This window comes from Patagioenas fasciata, chromosome 11 (assembly GCF_037038585.1).
Source record: "Patagioenas fasciata isolate bPatFas1 chromosome 11, bPatFas1.hap1, whole genome shotgun sequence".
Classification (NCBI taxonomy): domain Eukaryota; kingdom Metazoa; phylum Chordata; class Aves; order Columbiformes; family Columbidae; genus Patagioenas; species Patagioenas fasciata.
In genome coordinates this window covers 23,175,951-23,193,255 of record NC_092530.1, presented here as the reverse complement: position 1 = coordinate 23,193,255, position 17,305 = coordinate 23,175,951, and the positions used below count along the sequence as shown (strand labels likewise).

The 17,305-nt window shown below is 36.5% G+C and overlaps 1 protein-coding gene across 4 annotated transcripts in view; it reads left to right on the top strand.

Annotated features, from left to right (window-relative positions):
- The window catches only part of FMR1 (fragile X messenger ribonucleoprotein 1), a 30,640-nt gene extending 16,549 nt beyond the window's left edge, over window positions 1-14,091 (top strand). Inside the window, exons 9-15 of one of the 4 annotated variants that reach the window (XM_065846283.2) lie at window positions 33-111; window positions 2,072-2,181; window positions 5,594-5,680; window positions 7,910-8,105; window positions 9,222-9,401; window positions 9,722-9,804; window positions 11,584-14,091. In XM_065846283.2, coding sequence (XP_065702355.1) covers window positions 33-111; window positions 2,072-2,181; window positions 5,594-5,680; window positions 7,910-8,105; window positions 9,222-9,401; window positions 9,722-9,804; window positions 11,584-11,694 — 846 coding nt within the window. In that variant the 3' untranslated portion in view covers window positions 11,695-14,091. The other 3 variants (XM_065846281.2, XM_065846284.2, XM_071813583.1) reach the window with 3 other exon arrangements.
- Window positions 14,092-17,305: the final 3,214 nt, after the last annotated feature.

The window sequence follows — 17,305 nt, the reverse complement described above, 5'->3', positions numbered from 1 at the left end:
TCTAATTTCTTTCACACATCTGTATATTTTAGGATCAAGATGCGGTGAAAAAGGCAAGAAGTTACCTTGAATTTGCTGAAGATGTCATACAAGTCCCAAGAAATTTAGTAGGTATGTCAGTTCTGGAGACTGTGTGATAATAAGGAAAAATGCCTTGAACTGTGGGGTTTTTTTTTAACTTTTTGAAGTGTGGCAGGGTAAAAGTTTGCAGAAGTTCTCTATGTGAAAGGGCTCTACATAGTACAAAGTCATGGCATCTAGAGACTTAATTTTTTCCAGCTCCATGTGGAATTTTTATGGACACATTTACATTCAGCACCTTATAAGAAATCACCTCCTGGTTGGCAGTTCAGGGATATCTTAAACTAGAACCATCGTTTAAATACAAGGTAGAATAGTTTCTGGATTGAGCCAAAGAATTCAAATACTTCCTCTGAACAAGTCCAGAGATCAGTTCAGCTGTACAACAGATGAATCTGCAGTCTCATGTTTTCGTAGTATATTTTGAATCATGTCTTTGACTTGTATTTGTCTTTTTTCCTGTCCTTTTTCATCTGAAATAGTTTGTTTAGAAGCAGCAGTGTGGGATGAACCAAACTCCTAGTTAAGGTACCCAATGATCAAGAAAATATCCCAAAGACAATGGAATAAATTTCTATTATCAAATACCCTGAAAAAGTCCTCAAGAGTGCATGTAACCCTTGTGCATGTGGGGAAATCTTTTGATGAGCTTTTGATGCTATAAACATAAAAATACATGGCTTAATTCGGTAGATAAGAAAATAAATAAAACCAGGGAAAACGCTAGACAGTGTGACTTTCCTCTGAAAACAAAGACTTCAATATGCTGCCCAACAGTGTATGAAGCAGTGAGACAAGTACTTACTGATGTGGCACCTCAGCTCTGGAATTGGTTTGAGACCAGTAGTTCTCCCTTCCCCACTCACTTCTGATTCTACTCGTGATAAGGAAAAATGATAAGCTGCCATTATAATTTTAACTTGAAGTTTTAATTTCTTAGTTTTTGTTTAGAATTTTGTAATTATTTTTGTTATGGCAGTTTTTCATTTCTGCTCACCTTCTTGACCTGGATCCTTTAGAGTATAAAATTGATTGAACCATCTGTTATATTCAAAATAACAAAACAACAGCAACAAAACAAAAAGCAAACAAAAAACCCCCAACCAACCACAACCACTCACACATAAAACCCCCTACTTGTTACATGCAGAAAACATCTGTTATGTCTCTCCTTTAATGCTTTAATTGGATGATATGGCCTTTCCTCATTGTCTCCCAAGCAGCTGAGATTTCAGACAGTACATTATTTTGCTGAGGTTGTAGAGAACTAAAGTTTTCATTTCCATTGTCTCAAATGATGAAATTAGAAGGTCTTGTTCCAACGATAAATGCATTAATTACTGGCGTGAGAGTATAATTTATTTCCTTTTTCATCTTTTTAATGATATGTAAACTATTTTCAAGTATCTCTAAAAAAACTCAGTTTCAGAGAAGAGAACTTCACATCTGGTTCAAACCGTATCTTCAGTAGTATCAGAAAACTTCATCAACTAAAACTTCTGTCAACAAACTAGGAGTGTTGCTTTGCTCTCTACCCAAAAGGTAGTGACAGTGAATGTTAGAGCATTTTTAAAGGGGTTTTTGGGTTTTGTGTTACGTTTTAAATGCAACCAGCAATGTTTTTGTAAATCACTGAAGCTTTTCCATACCTACAAATGCAAAGGCAAATAAGCATGCAACATACTCAATATTTGTGTAATTGAGATGTGTAATTTCAAATAATTTTATATAAAGGTAAGGCATTTGTGATTTTAATTTCATTTGTTCTCTTCCACAAGCTTTGAAAAAGGAAACTATACTCTGTAACCCCAAGCTTACTTAAATGTTTTAGTTCATGGCTTGTTAACTAAATTTTGTTGTGGAGTATTAAGTCACTTTTGAGGAGTTCTTGCACTGGTACTAAATACTCTTGTTTAATTAAAGTATAGTAGTACTATCAGGTTTGGGGGGAAACCCTAAAGGCGGAATGTTCTGTGTGTTCTTTCTGTAGGAAAAGTAATAGGAAAAAATGGAAAACTGATTCAGGAGATAGTGGACAAATCTGGTGTCGTAAGAGTGAGAATTGAGGCTGAAAACGATAAAAATATTCCACAAGAAGAGGTATGTTTTCAGTTAATGTGTTTTTTGTGTGTGTTAATTGGTAGTTATTTTCTAACCAGTGATCAAATAAATTCTTCTGTGTATCTTCATAGTGGTAAGATAAAGTTCTGATTAAGGTGTGGTTTTTATTTGGTGTTACCTCTAATTTCCTATTAATGCTTATGGGCATTTTTATATAAATTTGGCTTATCTGTGTTAGAAAAATGCTTTGTGAAATTTCTTGTTGATGCACCTTCTTAGATATTTCAATCCTGTTAGAAGCAGTGACGCTCTTTCACAGCACTTGCTAAACTGTGTATCAGCGTATGTGAAACTCACTGTTTTCATTCATTAATTTCATCTCTTGGGGTTTTACCTGATTTAAATTTTGATTAGCCATTTCTTCTATTATAATGAAAAGCTTGTGCTTTATGTATAAGCCTCTCTTTTTAGAAATGCTACCCAAATTCACAATAGCCTGTCAATTGTAACCTAAATAAAAAACAAACCTGAGCAACACGATACTCCAGGTTTGCACAGGAAGGCTGTCAGCCTTGGAAAGGGCATTCATGAAGTCTTGAACTTTGTAATGTGAGGCGGTTTTCTGTGGGGCTGTGTTGAGGGGAGAGTTCGCAGGTTTGCAAGGAAAGCTTCAGGCATGAAGCTTTTAACATCTCAATGCAAAAAGTTTCCCGCAATTTCCAAGGTGAAATGTGCTTCAAGAAAACTGAACTGTCGTCAGTTCACCTGGAAATCTAAACCTACCAGGTAAGGAACCTTTGCCACTTTGAATAAGGTACTAAGTATGGTTCTGGAGCCGTTACATTTTTGCTTGCGTAGTCATTTAATCTTTTGTATTATCACTGTAAAACTATTCCTGAAGACTCACAATCCAATTTCCATCTTTCTGTAAATGGTGACTAAGCAATTAAGGGTTTTTTTTTCAATTTTATTAGTTCTATATCTATCTCAAAAGGTAAAACAGTCAGTGTTTAAAGAATTCACTGCTGTGTCCTGTTTCATTTCGACTGATAAATTCTTACAGCATAAAATTCTTGAATTAGCTTAATAAGCAAGAGGGTGCTATTACTGTAGGCTAAAACTTTCAAATTTAGCAACATGTCAGCCTGGAGATGAATAGGAGGGCAAAAGAGCAAGTAGTCATGCCTTCATTGAGTATGTTGGGTTTTCTTTTCTCCTTCTGGCTTGAAAAAGCTTATCTGTTCATGTTCTTCAATCCAAAATGTGGCTTTTAAAGACTAACTTGAAAGCTTTTATTACCCACCAAGCTCTGCATTGGTACTTCCCTGTTTTACCTGTTAATGACATTGGTAGCACGGGCAGTGCTTGTGCTGTTTCACGTGTCAGTTGTGTCATATCAGGAGCAACACGGAAACCCGAGATAAAATTTTGGCAGATAAGAGGTTTTGTAGGTTTATTTGTCTTCCATATTTTAAATAAATTCACATTAAAATTGCCACGTGTGAACTTGGATACTACAGGCCTTCATTTTGTAAAGAACAGTACTTCAGTTTGATATATTAATACAGCATTGGGTTCTTTTTGTTATGACTGAAGTGTTAAATACTGCCCATAAATTTCAGATGCAGTTTCATAACTTGCATGGTTCTATAACAGGATCTTCAGGCTTTTCATGTTTTTAAAATGAGATAGGTAGTGTTTGTTATAGTAGTATATATTATTTTGATCTCTCAGTTTCTTATGGACATAAGATCTGCTCAGTACTCACCACTGAAACTAAGTTGAAGATTGGTACTCTTGCTTTAAGGACAAAAATAAGGTTCGATAAATAAGCATTTTGATATTTTGTGTGGCTGAAATTAATATTGTTACCAGCTATTAAGAACATCAGCTGGCATTGCTGTCCCTAGAATCCACTGCTAAAAGCAACAACGAGCTGTTTGCTTAAATGCCTTTTTAAGTCAGTTGTCCTGTGATCTTTTAATAATTGATACTATGTGCTAGTTAATGCCAGTTTAGTAGAAATTTCATTGCTCTTTATCAAGTTTTATCAAATATTTATCAAACTTAAAATACCCAAGATAATAAAACGTTTCCATCGATGCCTGGGGCTAAAGGATTTCTAATGCTTGTGAAAGCTAGTGTTGAGGTTTCTTAGGATTAGAATATTGTGTAGTGGTTTGGTGTGTTTTTTTCCTTGTTATTTAATGCAAACGTGTAAGACCTAACAAAAGTTTTCTGTATATAAAAGATAAGAAGCAAACCACAAAAAAAAAAAAGCAGAGACAAATTATAGACTTGTCACTCAGTCCCTCTTAGGGGGGGACCTCAGCAAACTGTGTGTGGATTATTTTTTCAAGACATTTGTGTTTCAAATCAACTTACTTTTGAAAAAAAACCCCTCCTTTGCAATGCAGTCCTGTAAAGGGTGTGTGTACAGTGAAAATTAAAGATGTCATTAGAGATCAGAATGAGGTATCAGAACAAAATTTAAGTTAACTGGGTAGGTATGGGCTCCGGGTCTGCAGTGCCATGGGTTTCAGCAGCTGAGTGTCTGTGAGACTTTGTGGAGTACAGGAATCAACCTCAGTCAAGCCTATGCTGTCATGGTGGAGCTGCAGCTGGTCCAAGAATCAGGTAGTTCAAAGCTGGCTCAGCGGGTCTGTGTGGGCTCTGATCACACCTCTGAAATGCTGCATAGGCCTATTCTGGTGTCAGGAGTTTAGGTGTGGAAATTATCCTTTTATTTGCCCAAGTTTAGGTGTGTTTCTGGCACTCAGTGGGGCCCTTCTAGGTAGATTTCGTAGTCTGCTTTGGCCTCCTGAGTTAGTCTTTAGATGTTTTCTCTCCAGGTGTCATGATTACAATTTTCACCTTTACCTTTTTCAGGTATTTGTAGAATCACTTAAAATACTTGAAAGGTTAAAGAAATGTAAGGTAGCAATCATTACATGAAGTACTCTTTCTTTTTTTTGTTGTCGTTGTTCGCATTTTACAAATTGAGAGATCCTTATGAAGAACCAAGTTTGGTTTGATGACATGGTGTTAACTTGATTTACTTTTTTAAAAGGTCTCTCTACTGATGCGTAGCATTAAAGAACCTGGTATGAGAGAGTTGATGTAAACAGCAAAGGTGGTATTAATTTTGAAGGGAGGAAACCTGAAGTATTTTGAATTGACTCTTTTTTTTTTTTTTTTCACTTGTTCAGAAAAATAAATGTTGGTGTTGTGATGCATATTATCTAAAAAATATTCTTAAACCCTTCATGTAAAGGGAATTAGTTTGTGATCCTAGTCAACACGAAAATTTAAATATTATAATGTCTCATTTTTTAATTTATGCTTAGCTGTGTTGTAAAAAATGTTCCGAAGTTTTACAGCAATATGTTTGGTTCTCTTCAGTGTTTGATGCCTAATCAATAACCGTAGAACTACTGTCACTGTGTTTTAGGGAATGGTACCATTTGTGTTTGTGGGAACAAAGGACAGCATCACTAATGCGACTGTTCTTCTGGATTATCATCTTAATTATTTAAAGGTGAGGAAAACTATGCTGCATTTCCACTGAAACAGTAAGATGATCAAAATCTGTTTGGACCCCAAAGGCGGCTGAAAATTGGTGTTGTAATAGATTTTTCAGTCTAAAAAGGCTTATTGTAAAAGCCGTGTTTTATTAAAAGAATCACTTATGTGGAGGATTTTTCAGAATGGAAAATACAGAGGGCCGAGTGAAAATTAAAAAAAAAAAAAATCAAAATGGTGCCAGTTTTTATACAAGGAATAGTCCATGATGCGACTGCAGAGCAAGCAGCGTTCTATGCAGAGATCTTGTATACAGTGGGCATTTCATTCGAAAACCCTCAACTTATGCAGATAATTGACATCTCATACTTGAGGATGTTTTGTAGGTGATTCAACTTTGTGTTGCATTTGCCCCTTTGCGCTATAACTTCTTTAGTAGTCTGCAGAGCTTGTCTTTTGTATAGGGAGAAAAAAATACCCCACATTATTACTTATAGTTGCTTCTGCTTTATAGGTGTTATGACGGATGCTCAATCTTAGATGGCAGGGCCAGATGCTAACAGTAGGGACTGCTTTGAGTTAAACATATTCTTGCATCTTTTCTGAAACCTCCAGACCATTAATGATTTGATACATATCCAGTCTGTGCAGTAGCTATCATTGAATCTTCTAGAGTGCTAAAATCTCTGTATGCAACTGAAAGAAACTTCCCAGTACAGTGCTCAGAGGAATTAAAAGAAATTACTTTTGTTTCCTTCGTTACCTACTGAATAACTGTACCTTTTAATCCTGCTTGTTGAGCACTTGGATTTATCAGTATTTTGGAGCAAAGATACAGCAGTTCTGCAGCTATCAGGTACTAGAGGCAGAGAAGGACCACTTGAAAGCTAGTACTGAAAATCAAGCTCCTTTCTTGTATGCTCACTTCAGAGGATATTTCTGGCTTAACTTCTTTGACCACCTTGAGTGGGTACTTACATGTGAGTTGGTACTTAAATGGGTACTGACTAAGCAGAAAGTGCTTAATAGCCAGCAAGGGATGTGAAGGGCAACAAGAAGGGCTTCTGCAGGTCTACTGACAGCAAAAGGAATACTACAGAAAATGCAGGCTCGCTGCTGAGTGGAGTAGGGAACTTGATCACAAAGGAGAAGGGTGAAGTACTGAATATCATCTTCACTTTTTGTATTGATAAGATTTACTCTAAGAAATGCCAAGCCCTTGAATCTACTGGGAGAATCTGGAGGAATGAAGACCTACCCTTCCTGAAGGAAGATTGAGTTAGGGAACATCTGAGGTGGTGGGAAGCCAAAACAAACAAAACCACACACAAAAAAGATACATGCAAGTCAGCGGGGCTTGGTGGGACTCTGACTGCTGAGAGATCTCTTTTTCGTCCTTGCTGGAGTAGGTGACCTCCAGCAGTCCTTCTAACATCACACTGAAACTTTCATTTAAAAATAGTTGCCACTTTTTGATGTAGCTAGAGAACATCTCAAACTGACAAAAGTACTCCCTTAATATGTGTCACTGTAGATAATTGTGTTTATCTCTTTTATTAGTTATGTGTGGTAAAAATTCTGTTTGCTGGCTGTTTTTCTATGCCTGAGTTAAAGCACTTTGCTCTCTATGCTTTTATGCTTTCTCACTTCCCTGGTGTTATTTGTTATAATTAAGTAGAATTTAACAGCAGCGTAACCTCTAGCCCTTTTTATGAAACAATGCTATTACACTGTAATTGTTTAATAACTTTGATATTTCTTATGTGCAACAGTGTAAGAAGCTTGTGTTGTAATCTAAAAAGTTTAAATTCTGCCATTGTTGGAATGCTAAAAATGGATGATACTACTGTATTCAAAAATAAAGAAATGCTAATTTATCTGTTTAAAGAATGATTGACTTCCTTAAGAGTAAAGATCTCATAAACGTAATACTGAAGTGTAGTTTATTGTATCTCCTGAAAACAGTTGATCTGAGTGCTTTTTCTTGATATATCTAGTTTAAACAAACCTAAACTTGCCAACTGTGCCACAGGGAGAATTGTGTTGGTAACAAACAGATTTGAGCATTTGAAGTACTTTTTTTTAGTAGACAAATTATTTTCAAAGCTCAGTTACTATATTTAAGTATTAAATGGATTATTAGTGGCAATACTGATGTGCTGTTTCCTTCCAAGAACTGCGTGTCTGTGCATTCAGGTGATTAAATATTGGTGACATCTGACTTGCTGTGCTTGTGCTTGTGTAGGAAGTGGACCAGCTGCGTTTGGAACGATTGCAAATTGATGAACAGCTTCGACAGATTGGAGCTACTTCTAGGCCACCATCAAATCGCACAGATAAGGAAAAAGGGTACATGGCTGATGATGGGCCAGGACTCGGCCGGGGTAGTCGGCCTTACAGAAACAGAGGCCACAGCAGACGCGGTCCAGGTTATGCTTCAGGTACGTAACTACAGGTGCACTCACAGTTTCAAGAGTGGCCTGTTGGTCTTTTGATATATTCAAAAAGACTGGACTTGGAAACAGAGCTGTTAAAACAAATTTAGTTAATACTGAATATTATTATTTGAAGACTATATAGAGCTTTATGCTGTAGAAGATACTCTGAAGTAATATATGTAATGTAAATGTATTTGCATGCAGTTCCTGTCTCTTAGAGAATGCTTATGTCTTCTACCTTATGAACTTTTCAGGGCAAGGATTGTTATTTTAGCTGTATTTTGAACAATTCCTAATGATAAAGCTTCACTTTTCATTTGCACCTGTAAAAGCCTATCTTAATGTAAATATTTATAAGTGAAAATATTATGTAGCTGAGTGGAAAAGCTATTTTCCTCATATTAAATTGAACTTTTGTGTTTTTGTTAGGAGAACATAGTCACCAAAATGTAGGGTTACACTTGAAAACCTTGTATAACTCACTAATGAGTAGTTTTCAGGTTGGTGCTTCTTCAGAGTGATCTATTACTTCATTATCCATAACACAGATCAGCCGGTGTTTGTCCTCACTAAAGAGCCTGTAGCATGGGCTTCATAAGACAGTCTTAGCTTACTTTCTACATAATATGAAATTAATGTTTTTGTGCTGAAGCCCTTTTGCTGTTTTTGAAGATGTGAGTTCACCTGGCTAATAACAGGGTTATAGGAGGGAAAATTGGGGAAAAGAACCAGCTTTTAGCAGTGATCTGTTGTGATGAGGGGAGACAGGGCAGGTTATATGCAGAACTTTGAGTTTTAGAAATATGAAAGGCTAGTCTATTAGACTGCTTACTTAGATTCAATAGTATATTGGTAGGCTGATAACACCAAGTAGCTATAAATATATGGCACACTTAATTATTTTAAATTAAATACACTTCTAACTTGTATTTGTTTGACTTATTTAAGAAGTAATGTGTATTATACACATTTCTGTATTAAGTATGTTATAGAGATTGGGAAGCAAAGATCCCAGAACTGTTCACTTTAAAAAATATATATACGTTTTTTCATTATACTGTAGTACTTTCATGCTAAGCTACACTGGCATGTTTGGATTTTTTTTCATCCTCTTGATAGGAACTAATTCTGAAGCATCAAATGCTTCTGAAACAGAATCTGACCACAGAGATGAACTTAGCGATTGGTCGGCAGCCCCAGCAGAAGAGGAGCGAGACAACTACCTGCGTAGAGGAGACGGGCGAAGACGTGGTGGTGGTGCAAGAGGGCAAGGAGGGAGGGGTCGTGGAGGATTCAAAGGTAAATGTAGGCTTAATTTTGAAAAAGAGGTCAGTGTTGGAATCCTTAAGCAAACTCACTTCAATCAGCGAACAGTCTCTTTTGAACTGATGGTTTTAAACACTGTGATTTTGTCTAATTTGATTAACACCTGCCAAAAGTTTCCTTAGTGATTCCTGGCCCACAGTTTAAGAACGGTTGTTATGTTATTAAGAATATTTGTTTAATGTTATTCAGCGTGAAAATTTTGAAGTATTTTCCTATTACACTTGCATAAATTTTAAGTAAAATAAGAACATATGCCCTCATCGAACAGCTTAGTTGATTAATTCTTCTTACAGGAAATGATGAACAGTCACGAACAGATAACCGTCAGCGTAACTCAAGAGATGCAAAAGGGAGAACAGCAGATGGATCTCTTGAGGTAATTTTTCTCTTATTGGAACTCTGTAATGTTTAAAAATGCCTAAGTGTCAAATACTGACACTGAAGTCGTCAAAGCTGTAAGTGACACAGACTTATGATTCCTTTTTGCTTATTCAGATCTACAAGAGTTCTGTGTCATTTTGTAACATATGTGCAGGAATCTCAATATAACAAGTTGTGTAAAGATGCAACCTCGTAATGTTAGCTTAGCTCTCCCTTTGGTTGGAACTCTGATCATGAGTCCCAAGGATTTACTAACCAGCTTGATTTCAGTCTTTGTTCTTACTAGCTTTTTTTTTTTAGCTTATATTTCTTACTGCGTTGTGTCTTGTTCTCTGTCGCCTATATGCCTGAGGGAGGAGAATCGTTAACGCTTTTTATAAAGAGAGTGTGTTGTAGCCAGAATCTTCAGAGTAAGAAAGATTAAACTTCAGAAACTACCTTCACTACTAAATGAAAAATTTACAATTGAAGGCTATGCAATCTAGAAAGTAAGTTAAAAATACACATCAAGAAACTGTTCACGTCATATTGAAATATTTTATAACCTTAAATGATTTGTAGTGTTTATAAAGATACTTTTACTTTCTTTTTTCAAGTATGTTTTGTTGCGTAAAGTTTTTCAGACTGCTATTTTCTGCATATACACAAAGTTTCTCCACTATTCGTATTTCAAATGATAACATGCAAACCTTCTACCGTCTCTTACTGCATAGGATGAGTTATGTTGTGAGGAAGAAGTAGGAGCCGCTGCAAGCGGCTGCCTTCTGTGTGGCATTACCAGGAGTCGTGGTTGTGATGGGAGATTGAGATGGCTCTTGGTTTGGTGTTAGAAAACCTGCTGAAAAAAGGAGGGGGAAAAATTGGAACAAATGACCAAAATGCTTAGTTTTCCAAGTGGGAGTGCTCAGCTTGAAAGTACTCGAATACGCATCTGAGATGCAAGCAGTTGACATGCCGAAAATATTTTCTATTTTCTATAGATAATCAGTAATTAACTTAGAAAGTTTGAAGTAGACAATGCAAAATTGCAGTGCTGAAAAAGAAAGGCACATTAGCAACAAGTCTTTGTTGCTCTGAGATTTGGATGAGCTATTTTATATGAAAATAAGTATTTGCATATTGTTGAAACCTGACTGATCTAGTTGTAAAAACTTTGTAATATTTCAAGGAATAAGGGCTTACCCTCTTAACAAGCATAAAAATTTTGCTTTCAAATTGCTTTTTTCAATTTTTTTTTTAATGACCACTTAAAAAGACCACAGAAATCTGTTTGGTCGATTAAATGAGACATTTTTTCAAATTCAAAAGTAGATTTTTTTTGAGTGTTTGTATCATTTCATGAACAGCTTTTCTGTGTTCATTTTTTTCCAAAACGTTTATACGTGTATACAACAAGTAGAAAGTCCAATTATTGAAAGTGAAATGATGCTGTTAGTTCTTCAGGTTTATCTTGCACGAACACACTGGAAAATGTAGCTTCCAAGTCTAGGTAAATGGGAGGGTTTTTGGGCTTAGGTCACAAGTATGTGGCATTTTTGAACAGAAAAAGTCCACACACTCTCCATTTCAGCTGGATGCATTTAACAAAGCCGTAAGGCTGTGCAACTCTTTAAATATTCTGACTGTTTAGTAAATAGTCCTCCTCCCAGGCTGCCAAAGTAGCACATGCGTAAGGGGTGGATGGAAGGAAGAGGGTGCTTTATATAACTCTGACTTGTTCCAGATCAGAATTGACTGCAATAATGAAAGGAGTGTCCACACTAAAACATTACAGAATACCTCCAGTGAAGGTAGTCGGCTGCGCACGGGTAAAGAACGTAACCAGAAGAAAGAGAAAACGGACAGCGCAGATGGTCAACAGCCGCTGGTGAACGGAGTACCCTAAACTGCATAATTCTGAAGTCATATTTCCTATACTGTTTCAGTAATTCCTATTCCATGTTAGAGAAACTTGTTAGGCCAAAGACAAATAGTAGGCGAGACGGCGCAGGGCATGAAATGAACATGTGTTCTCTGTTAGCCTTTTTTAACATCAACAGTATGCAGTTGTTTTCAGAATAAGAAGTTATTCAATATTTGCATAAAAATATCTGAATTTCCGAAAATCGCTTTCAAGTACATGTTGCAGTTCAAACAATGGAAGATTCTTTTTTTGTTTGTTTTAAGAATACTGAGCTGTGCATTGGTAAACTTTCTGTTCAGTTGTACCATTTTAACACATCGGGTCAAATTCACTGCTCAATTTCAATTTTGAGAATAAATAGTGTTTGCAGTAATCAAATTGGCTTCTGTTTTCAATCTAACTTACAAGTTCTTCATGAAATGCTATGTCGTTTTATGTCCTGTGTCAGTTCACATTCTGGTCCACCTTTTTCAATATTTTAGTGGACCCTGAAATATGTGTGATGTAACAATTGTCATTTCCATTAGCAAAAAAAGTTGTATGATCTGTGCCTTTTTTATATCTTGGCAGGTAGGAATATTATATTTGGATGCAGATATCAGGGAAGATGAGTTGGTAACACTAAATGTAAAATATATGTAGCAATCCTTGTCAGACGTTAGTACTTTATAGACAAGTGCATGCTTTCCATAACTTTTTCCTTACATAAACATTGAGTTAGGCAGTTCTAAGAATAGGAGATTTATTTTGCACTGAAGATTTGGCAAATAGTGTTATTGACAAAGGGGTGTAATTTTTTTTCTTTGTAGGCAGTACGGAAGCTTTTTTTAAAAAAAAAATAATAAAAAAAATAAAAACCTTTCCATTGTGGAAAACTAAAATTCATTGTTACTGAGGGAACAAGCGTAACATGTTCACAAAATAGTCATGTGTGCCTGCTATTTGGCCAGACGACCAGTTTAAGCGCTGATGTTTTTTCATCCTCCCCAAATTTTTTTTAATTCCGTATTTTAATTTGGGAACTGTTCTCAGGAGAGGTGGGAAGAGAATCACCACATGTAGTGCCCTGGTACAGCAGTGCGAGAGATTGGAGGTAGAACAAAAATTCATCGTATTTTGAGGTGCAAGGTCTGAATGAACGGCCAATTGGAAGGTGTCAGAGAATCCAATCCAAAGTGGAGTTGTACACCAGGGAAGGGTGGGCAGCGGTGGGAGGAGCTGCGCTTGCTTCTGTTTCCGATCGTACGTTAAACTTACTTGGCAAAACTGTATAAGGACCTTCATTTTAATCCATTTTTATTGAGATTGCTCCAGAAGGAGAGCCACTGTTTATGGACAGAGTTGTACAAACTTGACCTTGCCTCTGATGTGTTTTGTGAGTTTTGTTTCTTTGCTCTTTTCATTCTTTTTGTTTTGTTCCTTGCATACAGGTGAGCATACTAAAAATGGCAACGAACTGCACATGATTTAACAAATATAAAAATGTCTTAAAAAGTATTGCCAAACATTAATGTTGATTTCTAGTTATTTATTTTGGGAATGTATAGTATTTGAAAACAGAAATTGGTACCTTGAACACATCATCTGTAAGCTGTTTGGTTTAAAATACTGTAGATAATTAACCAAGGTAGACTGACCTTGTAATGTAACTGCTCTTGGGCAATATTCTCTGTACATATTAGCTGCGACAGATTGGATTTTATGTTGACATTTGTTTGGTTATAGTGCAATATATTTTGTATGCAAGCAGTTTCAATAAAGTTTGATCTTCCTCTGCTAACTGATGTTGATGCAATCCTTATAAATGATTGCTTTTAAAAAAATCTCAGAGTGGAGAGAAAGTGTTTCTTTGTTTAGACTTTAATTGTAGCCATTGTTTACTTACACATTATAGAAGACTTCTGAAATATTACTGTTTTCAAAACTATGGCACATAATGCTCAAGACAACGCAATCTAAATATTAAATGGTACAGTACCTGTTGAGTTGTCACACTACATGCACTATATTTCTCACATTCAGTGGTTGAATTCACTAAGGTGCTAACTAGGTTAAATGTGAAATTACTAAATTACAGTTGGACTAATTAGCTGCATTCCATTTTCAAGTGCATTTTGGGGTTATGACCTTTTTCAGTATTTGTGTGCTTAACATGTATCCCTTTCAATTCAAATTCCAGTGTTTTTAAATGTTATTAAATTTCAAGAAATTAAACTGTGAATCTAAATGTACAATTTTATTTTGAAAAGTCCTGTTGTTTCGAAACTTAAAAGTGCAACAAATTGTCTGATGCTTGAGTTCAGGTCTGTCCTATTGGTAACTTATAAAGTATGGTCTAATGAATTAAAATTATTTTTAAAATAAAGTTCTTTAAAAAGAGTGAGAGGTATTTGTGAATGGTGCCAAAGTCTAGATTCGGTAGTGTAAAGCTCAAAGACTGTGAATTAACAAATGCTTATCAAAACAGCAGTTTTGTTTCCTTTCTTTACGAAGTGCATTTTTGGTAATGATGATGGGCAGGTAGGATTTTCAGAGTTGGTCAAAAAACCTTATCAAGGAAAAAAATCTTCGTACAGCTTTTTTGAAACATAGGTGAAAATCTCTCCTTTATGAGCATTCGTGAGTTCAAGAACCAAGCAGGTTTAGTTTCTTGAATGCAGAAATTGTTTAAATAACATAGTAATAGATGAACTTTCTCAGCCCTATGTGTCTCTAACATCAACAATTTTGTACCAGTCTTTCAACAAGCCAGAAACAACATGAAGTGCTACGATAGTGAGTGCAGACGCTGTCTTCTTCATAGTAGCACTTACTGTGAAAGAGAACTTGTTTTCCTGAACTGCAGTAGGTTTCTCTGCAAAACCCATCAGTATTAAATATTAAAAGGGAATAGATTAATTAGTTTCCAGTGGGAATTCCTCAGTCACTCGGGAACCCTGCTGCCTTGTTCCGATCAGCGGCGTTCTGTATTAATCCGCAAGGCAAAAGGTGGGTCTCATTTTTTTTTTAGCCCGTGCGTTGTTAAAGATTTTAGTCTATTTCCAGAAACAGTGGGATTTGTAGTGGAATATCTGTTCTGAGTGGTTGGGGTAGATGTTGATGTTGGTTCTGGTGGCTGCTTTAAAGAATTTTTTTCAAGTGACGAGGCTTAGCTTGAGGTAGTTTCCTCAGCAGTTTGTACTAAGCTCTTTTCTCATTCACTTGGACTTACTAGTACTTATGTTTTCATCCTAAAAGACGCTAGTGAAAGTCTTTTCCAGCCAGATTCACATCTGTGAAAATCAGGGTGACCACAAAAAACCTAATACCTTAATGGTGTGAGACACCATTCTATATGTTACAAAAAGTGAGGTTAGTTCTTCTGAGGTAAGTGTTCTGAATAGATTCCAGTTTGATCTGCAAGGATTTCCTTGCCGGAGTTTCAGTAGGGTTACCTGCAGTGTAGCTTTCACACCACACTTCTGTGCTGCCCTCACCATGGGAAGGGCTGGATTTACTGCCCACTGTTCTGAACCAGCGCGAGTCTCTCACAGCAGCCTGTGAATATTTTGCCTTCATCAGAGGGATGAATCTCTCTACTCCTAACCTTTTTTTAAGGTATTTCCCATGTCTGTCCCTCCTTTCATGGCTATGAAGATCATCTATTTTGAGCAATTTGTGATGGAGATAAATAATTACTACCAAACCGTGAATATGAATTAGTTGTCACAATTACTGGTGTTGTTTTAAAATTTCTTTACGATAGACTTCAAGGTATTAATTTTGAAAATTTGAAGAGCAACAATCATACATGATTGTGTTTCTGCTGAGGGTTCAATGGGACAAGACTTTCTTGCATTTTTTGCTCAATATATGAAACTGATTCTGAATAAAGGCAGTTCATTTAACGCAAAAAATCTATGGATGTAGTCTGTATAAGTGACTGGGAACTTGGCTGTTGCACAGATGGCATAACAAAGAATTGTTTGGGGTACTGGATGTGCTCGAGCTGAGCCTTAGGTACAGACCACAGTTACAGCAAGGAGAGCCAACAGTCCGAAACTCAAGAAAATCAAGTAGTCAACGTAAAACGCGGAGGCAGTTTAGTCAGATGGTGAGCAGTCTGAAAGGTCCCATATTTGTGCAGCAGAAATGCATCGCGCTGTATGCCGTGTTCTATGGGGATAATTGGCGTGGAAAATCTTAACGGCGTGTGGGGTGTTATGCTTCAGAAAATGAAGACTGACTGTTCCGTGTTGGACGTTTCTAAGTATCTTCTCATTGGTACTATTGAGAGTGACTGTGTCTGTGTGCAATGAAACACTGAAAGTGAAGATAGTGTCTATTGTTCCTTATATTAGCAAGCTAATGCTGCATACAAATTAGGTTAAAGAGAATCACCCTTTAAACTCATTACTCAATTGAAACAGGAAAACAAAAAAAAACCCATTTGTATGTGAATATATAACTTTTTTAAAAGATAATTTATCTTTTCGAATGGCTGTCGTAGCATACTCTGTTTTCTAGAACATAATGAACTGCTTTAGGCAGCTCAGCTGTTTGAGGAACTGCTGATTTTTGGGGCATCTGTGTTAACTTTAGGTTTCAATACTTTTTAAAGCACCGTTTCTAGTCTATTCAAAGAGCCTTTCCTTAGGAATGGAAGTGGCTAAGAAAGTGTATGTTAGACTCTGCTTTTGCTTCAAGTGTGCAGAGACTTGGTGAACCCACCAGACGATCCTCTTACCTAATTAATTCATATTTAATGGATTATGGGAAGCTCAGACTCAAGCGCTCTGACCAAACTTTGTCTGTTTTGAGTGGAATATGTTTTGGTGTCCTGAGGTATCTATTACCTGCTCTGCAGAATTAGGTGGTGGTTCTGAAGTGCGATTGGTAATAGCATGAGCTTGGTTTTATCTTAGTGAATTAAAAGACTTAAGAGGCTTTGTTAACAATCTATGGGAAGGACTTATTTTTATTTATTTATTCAAACCACATATACATCTTTTTTCTGGCCCCTCTGCTGCGCTTCTCACATCTGCACCGTGGATTCTGAGCTGTATCATAGTAACGGGAAGCCCGCTGTGATGAGCTTTGATTCCACGTCGTCGTGCGGAGCAGGTCTGTAGTTGCTGTGCACTCCCAGCAGTAGCAGAGAAGACGGCAAAAATAGTAATAGGGAAAACTAGAGTTTTTTCTCTATCTCCCTTATTTTCTTTCTCCCAGCAGGTTCTTTCCTCTTCCCAGTTTATCCTGGATGGCATTAGATTGTAATAGATATACTGGAAAATGATTGCTGTTCTCTTAAGAAATCATTTTACATTTAATTACCAAAGCAAAGTTTCTCTGTGGGACAGCTGGCATTTGTATATTACTCAACAGGTACATTCTAATGGCAGGAAAGCTTCCTCATTTAGCAGCAGGAGCGCAGAGAGAACAGACCCTTCAAAGGCTAATTCCTGTGTGTTTTTATAGCTAAAAGTGATCTTTTAAAGTAGTCAGGTGGCCAACTCTGGGACATTTCAGGGAGATTTTTTTGTTTAGTCTCTATTAACAAGATGACTCTAAGCTCTCCATAAATGAATGATTTCCTCAAAATCACTTGCTGAAA